The 19,488-nt window shown below is 32.5% G+C and overlaps 1 protein-coding gene and 1 long non-coding RNA gene across 6 annotated transcripts in view; one reads left to right on the top strand and one right to left on the bottom strand.

Moving 5' to 3' along the window:
- LOC120770308 overlaps positions 1–19,488 on the top strand; it is a 383,384-nt gene that overhangs the window by 282,760 nt on the left and 81,136 nt on the right. The window lies entirely within an intron of this gene.
- Positions 11,459–19,488, bottom strand: part of LOC120770306 (homeotic protein distal-less) — a 92,883-nt gene continuing 84,853 nt past the window's right edge. Inside the window, exons 4-7 of one of the 5 annotated variants that reach the window (XM_040097674.1) lie at positions 14,080–14,221; positions 12,896–13,021; positions 12,266–12,479; positions 11,459–11,645 (exon numbers count right to left, since the gene is read on the bottom strand). In XM_040097674.1, the coding sequence (XP_039953608.1) occupies positions 11,603–11,645; positions 12,266–12,479; positions 12,896–13,021; positions 14,080–14,221 (525 nt within the window). In that variant the 3' untranslated portion in view covers positions 11,459–11,602. Of the gene's footprint in view, positions 11,646–12,261; positions 12,480–12,895; positions 13,022–14,079; positions 14,222–19,488 lie in introns of those variants that run through there. The other 4 variants (XM_040097676.1, XM_040097675.1, XM_040097678.1 and 1 more) reach the window with 4 other exon arrangements.

Below are 19,488 nucleotides of genomic sequence, written 5' to 3'. Positions count from 1 at the left end.
CCTACCTGAAGTCTATTAGGAACCATGAGAATAAAAATCGTTTGTGTTTTTTATTCGGGCTCTTGCATATTATATTAAAATGTTTCTAAAAGCATTATATTTCCCTTTTCGGAATTTTCATTATGCATAGTTTTTAGATACTCAGGTATTTCCCGTACTGGCTAGGTAGCCAGACGAATGCCACCACCTTTAACAATTTTATCCTCAATGCCCGTCTGGTCCAGCCCAGTATATAAGCAAACGCTTTCCGGCAGCTACTGCATCTACTACCTCTCTGCTTCTAAGAATACTCTCTGTCGTAAGTTCTCAGAATACTCTGAACTACTAATGACTTGAAATTTAGCTTTTCGACTTCCGAATAGTGAATATCAAAATCCAACTAGAAAATAATGTAACACAATTGAACGATGTCGGGCTGGCAGACCGCCGATTGGCGGTGGGCGTGGCAGCCGACACATTAAATAACACCTAAAAAGACCGCGTGGGTCATATTTTGTACTAAATCTTGGGCTTTAGGAAGCTGTAGGCGCATGAGGTGTAGCGTTTGCTCGCTTCGAACAAATATCGCCACCGTGAGATCATATCATGGCAGCCTTTGCTGTTTAAATGCAATGTGAAGGAGATTCGTGACCGTCGACAAAACATGAATCCAGTAGTACAAAGAAAGACCAAGAAACGAATGGGCTTCGCTGCTTCCGGAGGTGGAAATTGTCTTATAAAAGACTGGAACTATTCCATCATCAAAACCACCGTCTCGTCTCACACCACCGCCATCGTCATGGCCAAATTAGTTGAATTAGATTACGAAGTGCTCTCCTTTCACCACATTCTTTTCGTTTGATCCCGAAATTGAAAAATTCATTCACCGAACGGAAAGTTAAATCATATGTTCGTCACCACGAAAGCCTCCAGGAAATGCAGGTTTCAGGCGGTATCGCTGGGTTAAGTACAACGTGAAAATAAATCGCAATTTTTGTAAACATCCATTTTACTTGTGTCAGCTAAGCGCTCATGGAATCGCCTTTATATGCTTCGACTCTGTTGAATCAGGGCAATAATATGATCAGCAGTCCTCCAACGATACATTTGATACACTAGTGTGAATATATCTAGCCATAATCTTTCAAAGATTCAAGTAATCTCTGGATTTAAAATATACATAAATGAGGTCTGTATTGAATACATTCTCCATGAAAATTACTTCGATTTTACTGAAAATGGCTAAATTGCCGTTCAAACTTTTCACGGCTTAGCAATCTTCGGTGGCTTTTCGATGGATTCTATGGGGACGTTTAAGCTACCATAGCCTTACGGATCTACTAAATTTGTGACTAAAAATAATTAGAATTTTTACTTGGATCTATTCAAGTCATTACTGAATTTTAGTTATACCAATAATAGCCAATTTAGTCCAGAATTAAACAGCTTAAAAGCGTATTTTTTGCTACCAGATCACTACAGTATATTTCAAGCAAAGTTCCTTGCTATTGGAAAATTGGACTTAAAAAAAAAACAGAACAAATGGGTTTTTCGGCAAAATCAATTTGTTTTCTTCGAAATAGTCTCCTTCTGCTTTAATACAGCTTTTTGCACGATCCAAAAGCAGGTCGAACGAGTGTTTTAGCTCGTTAGCCGGTATGGCCGCCAGTATGCCGGAGCAAGCCTTTTGAATGGCCTCTACGTCTGCATAACGCTTTCCTTTCATGGACAAATGCATTTTTCCGAAAAGGAAGAAGTCGCAGGGTGACATATCTGGTGAATACGAAGAGTGGTTAATAGTTAAAATGTGATTTTTGGTCAAATAAACGGTCACAAGCGTCGATCGATGAGATTGATTCTGAGCAATTTTACGTCGTCAGTCAATTTGTGCGGAACAAACCGTGCACACACCTTTTGAAAGTTCAAATGTTCGGTGAAAATGCGAAAAATCGATGTTTGGGAGATGTTCAATTCCATTTCCATGAATTTCAATAATGACTTCGGCTGATTTTTGTTGAATTCACGCACAGTTTCGATGGAATTTCCGGTGATCACGGATTTTGATTGGCCCACATGTTGATCGTCATTTATGTCCTCACGAACACTTTGAAAACGTTGAAACCTCTCGTGCACTCTGCTACGGGATAGGCAGTCATCGTCATTAACTTATTTCATCAATTTAAACGTTTCGGTAAAAGTTTCAGCAATTTTAAAACAAAATTTAATGTTGGCTCTTTGTTCGAAGCTCATTTTCGTACCGATAACACAAACATACTGACACTTAAAACGCAATAACTTCACTTCCAATCTATGAAATGTCATGGAATTCTCACTAGACGATCGATTAAGACAGCAGATTCTAACGCACCAGTCGACAGATAGACGGCGCCACCATGAGGCGCTACATTCCTGTTTACTTTGGAACGCACCTTGTATTAGCACATAACTCCAGAGTTAACAACATATATACGTGGACAGCCAAGCAGCAATCAAGGATATAACCTCCTTTTGCTTATTGGCCAAAAGTGTATTCGGAAGCACGATGGCAGTGGAAAATGTTGCCAGAAACAAGCGACTTGGCTTCTCCTGGGTGCCTGTCACAAAGGCATCGATGTCAATGAGATAGTCGACGAGGTTGCCAAGAGTGTCATCAGAAAATGTGATCGACATTGGTATACTCATGCATAGTCTATACGACGATTTTGACAGGAGCGGGGTAAGAAAGATCAAAACGCGAAGGAAGGACTTATCTGGATGTAAAACTGCAAGAGTCATATGTTAAACGATTGTCCAGAAATATATCAAGCTCCTATTTGCATGCGATTGAACGCTTTGCAACAACATTATTAAAATATTCACTTTTCACAGTCTGGTGACGGCACACGCTTGCAGCATGGGAATGACAGAGCAATAGGACTGCAGGAAAGTCTGCAAAAAAGTCAATAGCAAAGCACCAGGGAAACAATGCATTATCCTTTGTACAATTTTCGCGCATTGGGAAAGCAACGCATCAAGCATTTGGGAGTCTTATGTTATGAGGCACTGGAAAAGGTGTTGTTAGTGATTTCGCTGAATCTGTTAAATGCGCGTCAAGCGCAGGCAATCTGAAGGATGACTAGTCCTCATGGACATGTAACGGTACTCCATCTGGTGTTGCTAAGGACCAAAACTGTTTTATGTGTGGATCAGTAGCCTACCAGATTAACCAGCCCTAACCTAATCATAACATAAAAAGATCACTTATACAAAATTCGCTAGTAATCTGTAAAAATAAATTTTCAGAAATGTTCTCGAATGCTTTTTCCTAAATATATAAGAAATATTTTTTTTTTAAAGTCGTGCTAATCTTTTCTCAAAGAGGGTGGCCAGCTACACTTCAAAAATGCTACAAATGTACATACGCGCAGGCACATAACTCACATAACTGCTTCAACTAGTCGTTGGCTGGGCAGCGCTAGCACTTAATTTGTATGCCACACACAATTTCAGTTGTTGCCAATTAATTAGTAAATTATTCGCCAAGCTATTTGACCATATACTACAAGCGCACTAACACATATACATATATATATGTTTATAAGCAGACAAAACGCAGATATTGCACTTAAAGTGCAACAGCAATGACAATAGTAACAACAACAACAAAATGTTGCACGATTGCTATGATACATTTGTTGCACTGCCTGCATATTGCGCGCTGCCGACGAACCAAACAATGTTTTAAGCAGACACTCAGTCAGTCGATAGATATGTATATGTGTGTGTATATTGTGACAGCGACGCAAACGCATTGCTACACTTTTGCCATATTTGTGCGGTGTCCTTTTGTGGTTATGAAATTGCAAATCAAAGCCAACGGATCAATGCGCGTGCGCGCAATCACCTGGATATATAGATATATAAATACATATATATGTATATGTATATACGTATTTATACTACATGTTGAAGGCATCTTTGCAGCTTTGTGCATGTATATGTGTATATGTGTATGCGTGTGAGTGTATCATAGCAATGCGCGCTGCTCCTGTTGTTGCCAGCGATATGTCGCTCGTTCGGCGGCGGCGGCACCAACGTGAAGCGCCCAAGTCGGTCACAATTGCAGACACGTGCTCGACTGTGCGCTACCCCAATTCGGCGGAATAGTCATTAGCAATAGGAGCAATAGCTAGCTGACTAGCTGCTAGCCCGCACATGGCTATTGTTCTATATCTGTTTTTGTAGGGGTATGTGTGTGTGTGTGTGTTGATTGCTGCCTATTCACTCACTACAGTCCTGATAATTTAATAATAAAAGTCAATCATAATAGGTAAATCGTTGCCGAGGCAATATAGTGTATATGTATATATCTATTACATATACATATATTCATATATATATATATATGTATATTAGGGTATTCTTTCTTTTTAACTATTCTTTTTTTTCAACCGCATCATGAAATTTTCTTGGAAATCCCTTCAAAAAATTCCCTGAAAATTTGAGCCCTAAATATTAACATTAAGGACTGGACCAAGGCATGTAAAAATTTTCCATTGAAAACACACGACAATCGTGACTTTTTATCTTTAAATTTCTATAGCTCAGTGGCATTTTATGGCATCGCTTTGACTTTAGACGCATATTTCTCAGAATTGTTCACTCTACAAAAGTGCCCATTGCAACAAAGTCGTAACTCACATCGGCGACGTAGTACGGGGCTCTAAACCTGACTTTTCCACGAAATTCGCATTTTTTTGTATATGTCTCGTAAATGACAAGAGTTATAGAAAAAATGTACATGACAAGCTTGTAGGAAATTGTATTTGCTACAAAAAAGATTCAAGGTTAAAACCGATAGCGGTTAATACTTCTCGAGATATTCGGCTTTTTAAGTAAGGCTTTATAGAATTTTCATAGATTTTTTATTACATACCATCTATGGTCCAGTCCTTAATTATAATTTTAAGAGCTCAAATTTTCAGGGCATTTTTTTTAAGGCATTTCCAAAGAAATTTCATGATGGGATTGAAAAAAATTAATAGTTCAAAAAAAAAAAACACCCTAATATATATATGTATATATGTATAAAACAAATATCAGCTCTTCACATACCTTTGTGGTACTCTTATTTTTACAAATACCACCGCTCCAAAGGCTTAGTAATACATATTTGTGTGGGCCTCCATCTACTCTTACTTTCTCGTATAGCGACGTTGCGCATGCGCGCCAAACAATTTGTTAAACCACTATAAAATTGACGAGCGCATTGCATATTAAGTGGAGCACCCAAGTAATTTAATGCGAACTGCGTTGTTGTCATAGATATAGTTACCATATACATATGTATATGGTAGTCAGTGCCTTGCCACCCTTTTGGTGTTGCGCATTTTATTTGTTTAATGCAATTATTTATTTTTTAAGCCCTCAGTTATTAGAATACTAGATGACTTGGCACGTTTGCCTCATTATTTTAAGAACTTATTCACACACAAATTAATTATAAATTAATGCCCTTTAGTCCCTCATGCTTGGCACTTCACTTAGCCGCGTGTTTTTGTTGGCAAATCAGTCGCATAATTATTGTTATATGGCGTTCCGTTGAATTTTATGCTGTACAGTACCGCATTTTGTAATGCGCATGCGTATGTGTGTGTGTGTAGACTAATCAATTATCAATTAACAAATAACAATTAACGAGATCACACGTGAGCATGTTAAATGGTTTTCTAAGTATCCTGGGACAAGCAGCTGATAATGCTGCGCCTAATCGCTTGGGAAATTACTTTTTGCCATGTTGGTGTTATCCGGCTGGTTAGTCTGTTGATCCCGCAAATTCTAACACAGGTGATCAATAATTATGACTAAGTGACGTGAGATAATCCTTGAGATTACCTTCAAACTTGTAGTGCAATAAAATAGTGAGATTCTGGTCGATTAAGTGTAATAGTGTGACCATAACGTGCGAGATCTCAAGTGTTGTAAGGAAATACGAGTATTTTAATGCTTTTTCCGGAATTAAACAGCTGGAGATGCTTTATTTTGTTAGTCGGTGTGATAAAATTGAAGCCAAATGGAGTGTAATGTAATAGACTGAGATTTCTAGCTAATCGAACCAGATGGATTTGCGTGATGTTTTGCTCGAAGGCCTCAATCGAAGCGGGATTGTATAGACTTTAGGCTTTACATATCGCACAGGAAAAAGTTTAGCGGTGTGATATCACACCTCTCTCTCTCAATAAATTGATGTGATGGGTGGAAGGTGGCGACATCTTGTTGAAACCAACTTGTCGCCGAAATCACGAGTTTCAATTTCAAGTCGGTTACTACGGCGCGTTAATGGTTGCCATGACGGTTACGTTCTAACCGGCATCAATTCTTAGGAAATATGGGCCTATTTTTCGTCCAGCGCACAAACCATATCAAACCGTTGTTTTTTCTGAATGAAACGCAGCTCTTCAATCACCGAAGGTTGTTCTTCGTCTCAAAGGCGCAAATTTTGCTTGTTTATATCCCCATTGCGCCAGAAATGGTCCTCATCGCTGAACAAAATTTGGCTCGAAAACGTCGGATCTTCTTGGAACTTTTCAAGATCTCATTTAGTTCTTGTACAAGCTGTATTTTGTACGCCTTCAGAAAACGGAATTCGTTCCATACGTCAGTCCGAGTTGCTGCGAACGCTGAATCAACTCTCGCCGGTCTTCGAATACACTCTTAGCTACGGATGAGATATTTTCTTCACTGCGTGCTCGACGTGGCCTTTACGATCGAATATTATGCAATAATGAATGCTGTGTCTCAAGATTGATGATGACATGAAAAGAGGAAAAAGAGAAAAACACAAAGATGCCTTCAGTCTTGCGAACTTTCTCACTGTTGGGAAAGTGAAGTGTTTTATATATTGTATTTCAGAACCAACGTAAATTCCAGCAACAAGCTAAGTCTGGATTAAGAAGCGAATTCGACGAATAAAAATTACACTCAATAAGTCTCTCATCTTTCTTTATACGGTGCTGAAACATGGACGATAAGGAGCTGAAATGTGAAATCACTTGGAGCAATCAAGAGGACTGTTCTTCGCAAGGTCTATGGAATCGTCTGCATAAGTTAAACATTTTTTGTAGACTAATTCAGAATTTCTCTCCAATTTTAGAGAGATTGCTTCTCTATACAAACGTTGGTCGATTTGAGTTCTCCAAAGAGAGTTGCGAATTGAACAAACAACTGAAATATATGAGATTTTTATAGATTGATAACTTATCTCTTCAAGTGTAAATATTAGCCGATTTTAATTATTCTAAATGTATATAGTGGCGAAACGAACACGCAACTGATATGATTTTGTACGGATTACTGTGCAGCTTTTTCACGTGCCGGGCTTGATGTTGATTTAAAAGATTATACTAAAATTTTGAGAATAAGGTTGGGTACTAACTGATTTTGATTCTGACAAAAATATGACTTATACGGTCAAACGAGAGATTCTTATGATTCAATAAGGAAAATATCGTCCCAATATTCTGATGGTTTCATTTGCTATCGGACTTATCACGCCATCCTTGTGGATGTAATTAGCCATTTATACAACAAAAAAAACAAAAAAACATGTTCTCATTTGCCTGAGATGGTTACTAGATGCATTTTTTAAAGAGTAGGAAACACAATGTCTAAGGCAAGCAGGCCAAATTAGATGGTAACTTTTTTCTAGTTGTAAAGGAACCTGGAAAGCCAATCAGAATATTTTCTTCCACAATTTGGTAAAACTTGCTTATTTTTGTACCGTCAAGCCAGAAACCTGTGACGATAACTTTTGTGTAATGTTTCGCATTTTTGATGAATAGAGATCAAAGGTTTTGAAATAAACTTCCACAATTTTCAAATTCCCTGAAGAAAATTCTAAAGCTCTAAACAGTGCTTCAACAATCTATATATCTATATTAGAACGGGTCGATTTGTAGGATGCCGACAAAATGAAAAAGAGGCACAATTGTTCAGAGTGATCCATACAAGGCTTGTACGGAAAGTAATAGGACTGATTTTCTTCCGCCACGACTGTACTTCGGAGCGAGCGCGCACCGACTGGATACGGTAGAGGCCATTCCTAGCTAACGAACGTGCGACTGGTCAGTTGTCTCCGACCCACAGACGTTTGATATGATCAAGCATGCTTACCCAGATCTTATTATTTACTTTGCCAAATATGAACATGATCTATCAACCAGTTTGTTTACAGCAGCTGCTTAAGTCGGTACACCTCAGTAGTGCTATGCGATTTTTACAATGGATAAAAATATCGAACAAAGAATTTCTCTCAAGTTTATCTAACAAAATTTCGTGTGCGAAATCGTTGCGAATGTTGGAAGAGGCATCGGTGATGAAAAAATTAAAAAAGGTAAGGATATGGTGCATAAAAATCGTTAGGCACGTGTTAGAGAGATTCTCTTGCCATCTCTCGCGAGTCGTTCGAATGATTTTGGCGGATATTATGGGCATGAACGCGATCAGCTCGTCCCGATAAAGCTGAATTTTTTTCAAAAAGAGTACCGTTGACAGGTCTCTTTGGACCTGCTTGCGAATTTAGATCGCACAATCATGGAAAGAATTATAACTGCCGATAAGACATGGGTTTATGAGATTGGCATGCAAATAAGTCAACAAGCATCGGAATGGAGGGACAACCACATGCCAATACCGGATAAAAAACACGCCAAAGACGTTTGAAAAACAAGGTGATGCTCACTGTTTTTTTTCGATATTCGTGGTCTGGTATATCATTAATTTGTTTCGGAGGAAGAAGTTCTATTTGGCCGTATAGAGGCGTTTTCGTGAGAACATCCGTGGAAAAGAACCGGAATTGTGGAAGAACAATGCATGAATTTTACACGAAGGTAATGCACCATCGCATCAAGGCACGATTGTGACCGAATTCAAAGCCAAAAACGCAATGAATACCAACCATCAGCCATCGTATTCATCCGAATTGGCCGGTGTGATTTATTCTTGTTCCCCAATTGAAATTGCCTCTTCGTGAAACCATCATCTGGTGGGGATTACTTTGAAATTTACAAAATAAACATTGGTGAATAATTAAGTCACTTAGCCATGTTCGTCTGACCGTATACTCGTATGTATGTATATATGGAAACTAGTCCCTCAGTTTTTGATATAAGAATGGATTACTATAACATATATGTAGCTGTCAACCAAACTAACCAATCAAAATCAAAACTTCTTTAAAAGTCTTTTTTTATTTGTGAAGTGTATTCTTCGGTTTCACCGTTTTTTCTTGATTCTTACCTTTTCGCCCCATTTTTTTGTTTAAGAAAAACAAATTTTTTTTGTATTTAAAATTTCTTTGTTTTATTTTTTATTTCCATACGAATTATTATTGTATTTGTATTGTTTCATTTCGTTACAATTACGACACACTTGCTATATATATTAATATATATTTATTTATGTAATTTAGTACTAAATTCAATTACAGAATTACTAAGTTTAGCATGTCTAAATGTATATATTATTATTTTTAGGTCTATTTAAAAGTGTCTTTATTTTTTGCTTCTTTTGCTTTAGTTTGACTTACATACAACAACAAAAAAATTATGCACATATATACATATATGTATGTATATGTACGTGTGTGCGCACACATATTTTATAACATTTTTCGAAAATGTTTAACTTATTACTAATATTATGAATTATTTTGTTTGCCTGACTAAGCGCTAAATGCTGTTGAAAGATGATACCGGAGAGAAAACTTGGGGACCTTCCTTTTTATAAAAAGATGTTCGAAACAATGCATAACTCAAAATAACGTTTTATAATTCTTGTTGATGCTTTTTGTTGAGTTGTAAATGTCACCATTTTGTGACCAATGGATTTTCGAAAAAAATTTCGAAAAAGTTGAAAACACAAAATACTTTTTTTCTGCATATTGTTGTTGTTTTATGTTGAGTTCTGACTTTGAAAGTTGCTAATGTTACTATCTTGTGACCAATGGATTTTCGAAAAAGGTGATAAGTCAAAAAAATGTTTTTCCCCGATAATTGTTGTTGTTGCTTTTTTGTAAAGTAGTGACTTTTGTAGCATTTCTTTGTTTAGCTTTTTGTGGTCTGTTCGAAAATTTTTACTTGTGTTCGACAGCTGCGCTTTAAAAAAATAGTTTGAGATGCTCCATATTGTTTTTGTAAAGAACCAAAAAAATTGTTTTTTTTTTACAGCGGCGCTTCTTTATTTTTGTTCTGCTAAAAAAAGTTAAAAAAAAATATTTTTTTTGCCTTTCTGTTTCTGTTTCCGTTTCTATTTTTATTTATTTTTTTTTTTGTCCTTTCTTCTGCTTTGTGTAATAATGCTACGGACTACAGGAAAGTGGGACAAATGTTACGTAACTATTTAATAATAATTTAACGCACTTTACTTACACTTTAAATTAGCTTAAGCTACTTTATGTAAGTGATGTCACTATTTATTATATTTACAGCTTTCTTCTTGTTAACTAAAGGCTTTTACATTTAACACAAAATTATTTAATTAGAATTATTTAAATGCTAGAAAATAGCTTTTTACAAAAATTTACAGTTTCTATATTTACGTTTATTTTTTTACACATAATATTTCCGCTGAAATTTTAGTTTCAATTAAAAAAAATAGGATTCAAAATTTTCGTGCTTGCTTTTATTTACGTTTTTATACACATGTTTTATATTCGTCTACTAAAACAACGGTAATTATAAAATGTCGATTTAATAATTTTTTTTTGTTGATTTTTTTTCAATTTTATTATAATTTTTTTATGTGCTACTTTAAAAATAATATTGCACATAAAAACAATTTTTTCATTTAACACAATTTTACTACGAATTTAATTAAATTTTAATTTTTAATTTTCATAATTTTTTTCCTGATTTTAATGATGATGATTTGAATGGCGTCTGAAGAGAAATAATAAAATTATTGAGATCTGATTTTAACTGATTTTTATTGTGCTATATTATATATACGCATATGTAGATTTAGGCGGCAAAAGCTGCGAACTTTTTATTGTTTTTTAATTAACAGCATAAAAAAATTAACAGTAAACTAAAAAAAAATAATCTACATAAAACACAGACAACAAAACGAATTATTTTTTTTATTAATTTTTATTAATCTTTTTTAATTAATTAATTAATTTTTTTTTTAAATTTATTTATTAATTAATTATTATCAACATTTTCAGCACTTAATTCGAGTTTACTACATTTTTAAACTGTTAAAGTTTCAACTATTTTTTATATTATTTTAATTTTTATTCATAATTAAAATTTATTTATAATAATTATAAGTAATTGTAATTAAATTCATCTTAGCATTTTACTTTAATTACTTACACGCAAATATTTATATATATATATAATTATGTATTGAAATTATTAATTTAAAAATTTAATTACAGCATTTTTGTTGTTGTAAATATTTTACACTTTATTTTAAAATAATTTTTATTTTTAATTAGATAAATTTTAAAATAATTACCTTCTTTGTGTACAACATTTTTGTTTATTGTTTTTATTTTTCATTAAATATACGCATTGGAATTATCTATGAAAATAGGATCGGTTTGGTGTATGTATTGTTGTTGTTGTTGGTGGTGGTAGTGTTAAACCGCTGGCCAGACCCTGTAATTGGTATGAGAGGGAACACTGTATCATTAGTGAAATAAGCGCTGTGTATCGCGATTGAAAGTTAAAATTTTAATTTAATTATAATTAATAATATGTATTTTTTTGTAATTAATTATGAGTAATTAATTATTTGTCATTAATTTTTTAGAAATTAAATTGAAATTAGTTATTTGCAACAAATAAAAATAATTGCAATTTAATATATGTAATTAATTATGTGAAATTAATTAGTTATTATTTTTTTAAATTTTATTTGTAATTAATGATTTGGAATCAATTACTTCTAATTAATTTGTTTCAATGCAATAAATAAAAATAATTGCAATTTAATATATGCAATTAATTAATTGGAATTCATTTTTCTCAATTTTATTTGTAATTAATTATTTGCAATTAATTATTTCTAATTATTCTGTAATTAATTTTTTAAAATTTTATTTTGCAATTAATTTTTTCGAATTAATGATTTAATGGTAATTAGTTTTTTAAATTTAATTTGTAATTAATTATATGCAAAAAATAAAAATAGTTGAAATTTAAAATATGTAATTAATTAGTTGAAATTAATTTTTTAAATTTTTTTTTAATTTGTTTCATTTGAAAAAATTATTATCTTGATAGTTACTAGAGCTACTTACGTTAGTAACGAAGGATTCGTTTCTGGCTGGTACCAGTATTGTGGCGGTACATAGCCGCTCATTTGCGGTGGCGGATTGTGGTGATGCGATTGCGGATGTGGTGGCGCTGGATGAGGTGGTTGCGGCGTCATTTGCGGTGGTTTGTGATCGATCCAATGCGGCTTCTGATCCCATGGCGCTTGCGTAGGCGGACTAAGACCCGTTGGAGGGAATTCTAAAACACGGAAAGCGAAACAACGAGAGGAATAGAGAGAGATAGAGAGAAATGTATTAATATTTGTTGTTAAAACTGAGAAGTGCTTGTTTTTAACTAGATTATAATACTTAATTAAAGTACGTATTAACAATTACTTATTTAATTTTTTTAATTAATTTTTTTATAAAGCTTTTGAAAATTAACAACAGTATTACTTTATTTGTATACAAAATTAAATAAATTAATTAATTGTAATTAACAAAAATTAAATTTAAGTTATTGAATTATTTTAAATTTTTTTAGTTTAATTTTTATTTCTAATTAAATTTTCTTTTAATGTGTTTAATTAAATTCAAATTAAAATAAATTTTTAGTCAAAATATTTTAAAGCTGGATAATTTAATTAGCATCAAAATTTGTTTTGTTTAACTTACCAGGTGATAACTCGGACACAGGCGTACTTGATGGCGTCGGACTATGTCCGGGAGGTAGATAATGTGATGGTGAGCCGCTATTGGAGCCACCGCCGTTATTACCGCCTGCAATGATTTTGAGATAAACTTTTTATAAATCAGTTAAAATTATATAGTATCAACGAAAAATTAAAAAAAAAATATAATAAAATTAATATTTCAATAGGCCTTTGTGTATATATATGTATGTGTACATACGTGCAAAATTTGTCTCTAACGGTACCTACATTTTTGTATAATAAGTGCAAATGGCAACTCTAATTTTATAGGTCACATTCTTAGTTAGTATTTAGCTGTTTTTTTTAATTTGTTTTATTAATTCTTCTTTTTTAATTAAGCTTTAGAACTAAATAAATTCAATGCTATTTTCTAGTGTTTTAAAGATTAAGATTTGAAATGATTTTCAAGGCCAGTTCAATTTTTAAAATATTTTTAAATTAATTATGAACTTAGTTTTTAATTATTTTATAATTTATTTTTTTTTTAATTATTTTAATTTATTAAATTAAATTCTAATTTAATTTTCAACAATTTTTTATTTAACTTTTCAACATTAAGTTGTTAATTTTTCTTAATTAAGTGCAATTTTATTTTTTTCATAAATTTTTAACGAGTCTAAATTTTAATAAACTTTTAATTATTTTTTAATAACTTTTAACTAATTTCAACTTTAGATTTTTAATTAATTTTAATTTTAATAAACTTTTAATTATTTTTCAATAACATTTAATTAATTTCAATTTTGGTATTTTAATAAATTTTTAATTAAATTAAATTTTAGTCTTTTAATAAATTTTTAATTAACTTAAAATTTTAATTAATTTCAGTTTTAGTTTTTAGTAATTTTTTATTAAATTCAATTTAAATTTTTAATTAATTTAAATTTTAATTTTTAATGCATTTCAATTTTAATTTTTTAATAACTGTTTAATTAATTCCAATTTTTATTTTTTAATTAATTTCAATTCTTCACAAAATTTATCTAGCAACATTGCAAATTTTTTTAGATAATTGTATTTCCTATAAATTAATTATGTTTTTTGCTTAATTAAGCCTCACCTATACAAATACATGTACATATACACAAAGGTGAAATGTAGCAGCTTTACTTAAATTATGTTTTTCAATAAAATTTCAAAACTCACCACTGTGCATATTTTGATTTGGACTATGTTGACCAGGATTTGGACCACCGCCACCCAATGGCATGCCGCCGGTACCAGGCGCTTGTGCAGCTTTCATCATTTTTTTGTACTTCGAGCGTCGATTCTGGAACCAGATTTTCACCTAAAAAGAAATACAATAATAAAAACATTTTTAGTAACAATTAAATAATTAAAATTTTAAGTATTTTCTGATTAAAATTAAATTATTTTATAAATATTTCAACAATATTTAAGCCTCTAAGCACATGCCGTAAGGTTCATAGTCTAATTACTAGACTAGGCGTGTGAAAATTCAATCTTTTTCCGAAAATTCGTTCGTGATTATTAAGAAAATAACGAAATAGATAATCATTACGTCATCTTTGAAAAGTATTCATGAATAATTAAGTGCTTTTATGATGCACCTGTTACCGTACACATAGCGGTACAATTTATGTGCCTAAGTTACAAATTTCCAGCCGACTATACATATAACGGTACATATATGTATGTACATATATAATAAGTGTGTTGTTCATTAATTCATTGAATGAAAACTTAATTACTGATTACAAAACGCCGTCGGCATTTAACACCTCTTCGTGCTAATTAAAAATTAATCCTGCCTTAATTAAATAAATAATTATTCTAGCGTTGAATTTTTATAAATAGTGATTTATTTGTTGTTATTTTTTGATTTTTTCGAATTTTTTTTTATTTTTTTGTTTTGTTGGTAAGAATTTTTTTTTTTTTTTTTTTTGCAATTTTGGGCTTAGAAACCAGTAAGAGAGGACAAATTTGTCATGATATAACTTATGACTTCTGAAAGTCATATCTTTTATGCTGTATTATATATGTATATAAATATATATATATATTGTTTATTATGTATTTAAATATATATATATATATATTTTTAAATACATACATATTACTTATATATGTATATTACTGCACCTGAATGCTTCAAAAGGTAGATTCCAATAACTCAGCTGTTTAGAGTTTATAGTATATACATAGGTATGCATATATGTATATGTATGCTCTTAAGTTAGTATATATGTATATGTATAAACAATAATGCTAATGACCGCTCATAAATCATATTGCCACAATCAAAAACCAGCATTTATAGTTACAACAATAAAATTAATATTATTGCCTTGAATTGGAAATATTTCAAACACACACACACATGTCCACATGTAAACGATGTATAAGTTATTATTTTTACTTATGTAACATTAATTACATTTTATTGGGGCATTAATTTGAGTGCTCAGCTATTTTTTCGACTTAATTTATAGAAACAAAATTTATTGCCGGCATTTGCTGGTGTCAAGTCTGCAACAGGGATGTAGTAAAAAAATATAATTTTTACATAAAAAAGCAATATTATAAAAATATAAAATTACAAACAAACAATATGTGTATATTTTATAATAAATTTGTTAAAAAAAATTCAGAAACACAAATGTTTTCATAAAAAAATATACTATTACACTTTGTAAAATAATAATACAATAAAAAAGCATTATTACTTTGAAAAAAAAAATTAAAAGCAAAACATCTCTTTTTAAAAATAAATTGATTTTTTGAATTTTTTTAAACATAAATATTTTCATTAAAAAATATATTATCACATTTTTTATATTAAAAGAAAAACAAAACATAAACATTTTAATTCATAAAAAGAAAATATTAAAAAAAATATAATTTTTGTATTAGAAAATGAAACCTCTTGAAAAATTTAACGTTTTTTCGAAATTAATAATTTGAAAAAACAAAATTATAAAGTTATAAATCTAAAAAACCAAACAAAACATTTTTGATGATAAAATGATTTTGAAAAATACAAATAATTTTTATTATGAATTTTTTTTTAAATATTACTACTTTTATATTAGAAAAAAAAATCTTTTTCAAAACTTTATCACTTATATCACTTGCGGAAAAAGTTCAAAATTCGTATAAATCATTTATGTGTAAAATATATATATATTATTTTAATCCACAGTGCTTTTTCCCTTAACAACTCATTACGCTAGTATCTAGTAGTGCCTAGACACCACACCCCTTACACTACCAAGCTTTCATTCTAAATTTTTTATCACCTGCGAAAAGTTGTTGCATAAAATTCCTTGAAATCTGTGCGGTTTCGCACATTTATTTGCACCAATTCGACGAACAGCGTGTGAAATTCGACAACGCCTTGATATTTACGACACCACTTACATAAAATACAACCACACATGCATACACAACCGCTAGCGCTCAAGACACTGCATAAACAAGTAATACAGCAACCTCAATATGAGTATAAATCAATGCAAATTTAAACATTAAATCCATACATGTATGTATGTAAGTATGTATATATGTATGTATCAATTAAATATGAACAACTGTGCAATAATACATGACATAGTGAATTAATTTCTATGCCTTCTGCGTCAGTGGTTAAACGCCCAATGGCAGTTATGGCTAAACAAGTTGATAGCTAGTAGCTGCAAGCGTGTGTACACGGCCTAAATTGTTTGGGTTTTGTGGTTATAAATATTGTTTATAAACATTTTAAATAGTAACATACATAAAAATATGCACACAAGTGCTACAAGTGGCAAGAGTTTAGCAGAAGAAAGAAATAAATCGAAAATGGTTAATTTCGATATTGAAGAAATGCATAGAAAAAACTATTGAGTGGGTTCAATAGAAGCCTAGGGACTCATAAGAAGTTATGGTTACTAAAGCTTTAAGCTAAACTTTCATTTTTACTTTCGTACGGAAGCGTTAAGGAACCTTAACCCAACTTAATCCTAACCTCTATCTAGAAATCGCTTATTTTTCTAATACCAACCAATTGATCCTTTTACCCTCTTTCCTGCTTCATTTCATAGCCAAAGCTCTAAACGCTCATTTTAATTTATCGCCATCCATTAGTATGGCAACTACAAGCCAAATCGCGTCCACTTAATGCCAAAAAAAATTAAACTTTTTGATAAGGAAATTATGCGCACAAATGAGTGAAGTGAGAAAACGTGTTATTGTTGTTGTCGCAAATGGGTTTTCAATTGAGTTTGCAATGTAAATTGTCGCAGTTCAGCGTGTAAATGTGGCAACTATATACAGTATGCACGTTGAAGTGAAAAATAGCAGAAATTATGACTTTGAGTGGACAGGTGGGTCAAAATTAATTGCTGGCAATAAAAGATTTGAAAGGAAAACGTATGAACTGTTGAAGTTAATGCATTGATGAAAGGTGAGCTTTGAAAAAGCTTAATTTGATGGAGAAATGTACGGCAGTGTGGGTACTCTGCTGACATATGTATTACTTTGTTTTTAAAAAATTCAAAAGTATATTCAAAATTAGTAAAGTTTTGGTAAAAAATGTATTATTAAAAAACTTTATTTCATTGAAGCATTAGTATTTAATTCCAAAATTATATTAAACGGATAAGAAGGTCAAATAGAAGCACAAAATTGTGGAAACTGGAGAAAAATAGTACTAAAAATTGTTATCAAAAGGAAAGCTGCAACATTTTTTTCCGGTAGAATAGTTCGAACGAAATGCTTTCAAGGGAAAGTTAGCACTGTTCTTAAATTTTTACGTATCCTCGCAAAGAATCTCGTCTTCCGGGTTATCTTAAAGACGCAAATGGAAAGTGGGCCCTAAGCAATGAAGATACATTTCGGTTGCTCTTTGATGCTATCTTCCTGAGCAATGCCTCGTCTTGGGGATAGCTCTCGGAGTGCTACAAAGGATTGCGCGGCCTTTGTCGACCTTCTGGATGAACGGCACTTGACCTGGGAGATCAATTTGTTGAAAACTTTCAAGTTCCATCATATCAGCGCAACTGCAGCAGACTGTTAAGGTGTCATGGCACTGGTTGACAACTATCTACGCGAACTGCAAGAAACTGGGTTACATATCCGGGGCCTGAGTTACGTTCATCCCGAAGGCTGGTAGAGGCTCCCACATCACGACCAGGGACTTCAGGCCTATTAGGCTCTCCTTCTTGTTACTAAAAATTCTGAAGAAACTAATGGTGTGGTACATAAGGAGGCGCATTCCGATAAACCATTCATCAGGAGCGCAACATGCGTATTGTAAGTGCAAGTCAATGAATATCGACCTGCATGCTATCGTGTCATGGGATGAAGAAGCCATTAGGGTTAAAAAAAAATCGCTTTTTCACTTTCTTTGATATTGAGACAGCTTTCAATAACGTCCTGCCGGAAGCAGTCGTAACTGCTCTGCACAATCTTGGGGTTGAATCAAACCTCAACACCTCATTTTCACTCTTCTGTGCACGTGCACGACGAAATGTGAATAGGGCAACCCTACAAGGGTTCTCTCTCCTATTCTATGGTTTCTGGTCGCTAACGATCTGTTTAAAAAATCTTGAGGTTAGTGGATTGCCTATGCACACGATGTAGCAATTATGGTCAAAAGAAAGTTCCTGAGTACCGTATATGGATTGCCGCAAGGGTAACAATTAGGCAGTCGGAAGTGGTCTCGCCACAAACCCAAATAAAACACTTGAAAATTCAACCATTCACCTTGCATTTCCCGAACTCAGCTAACCCATAAATAATGTTTCTTTAAGCTTTGTTATTCTAACTTACCTTTCCGATGGGTTTCCTATTACGTTTTTTTTGTTTTAAGGAATTATCTACCTGGTCTGCAAAATTATATGAATTTAAATTATTTTCATCATATTCTTTGAAGTAACTAATTTTTACCGTAAAGGCTTTTGTAGCTATAAAACTGCGTGCAGGTATAGTAGTCTGTTTTTGTATGTGTATTAGAATCTTACATATTAGATGAAAAGTGCAAATCACTTGCGATTCAAAAGAGCTAAAAATTATCGATTACCATTATATAACTAATTTTCGATGCGATTAACTCGCCTGTGAATTAATAATTTTCATCGTAAATTAGCAATGCTCGGTAGCGCAGAAAAGCAGAACGTGTGAAAAGTGCTCAGATGTGTGGCTGGTACCAGGCGAAGTGGCTACAAATTAACTCGCAAGCAAAAAGTATGCTCATTTTTACATTACTAAGCGCATATTGTACACAGTCATACTATTTATATATTATATATATGATTACATATATGTACATGTAGCTATATTTATGTACATACATTCATATATTTATATGCATGTATATACGTATATGTATATAAATACTATGCATGTTGAGACCAGCGTTGCATTTAAGCACTAATCTCTGCAACTGGCCAACGGCATGTCCAAACAGGTTAACCGCCGTGGCGATTATTTAATTTGTATAACAGTGTAGCATTCTGTGAAATGCAGATTGGCGTCGCACACGAGTTGCGTCGTCAAACGACTCCACCACTGTCAAACTCGTCGACACACAAAAAAAGACAAGTATTTTTTAAA

The sequence above is a fragment of the Bactrocera tryoni genome, chromosome 3, assembly GCF_016617805.1.
Source record: "Bactrocera tryoni isolate S06 chromosome 3, CSIRO_BtryS06_freeze2, whole genome shotgun sequence".
NCBI lineage: Eukaryota > Metazoa > Arthropoda > Insecta > Diptera > Tephritidae > Bactrocera > Bactrocera tryoni.
This window is presented reverse-complemented; position numbering and strand designations above follow the sequence as displayed.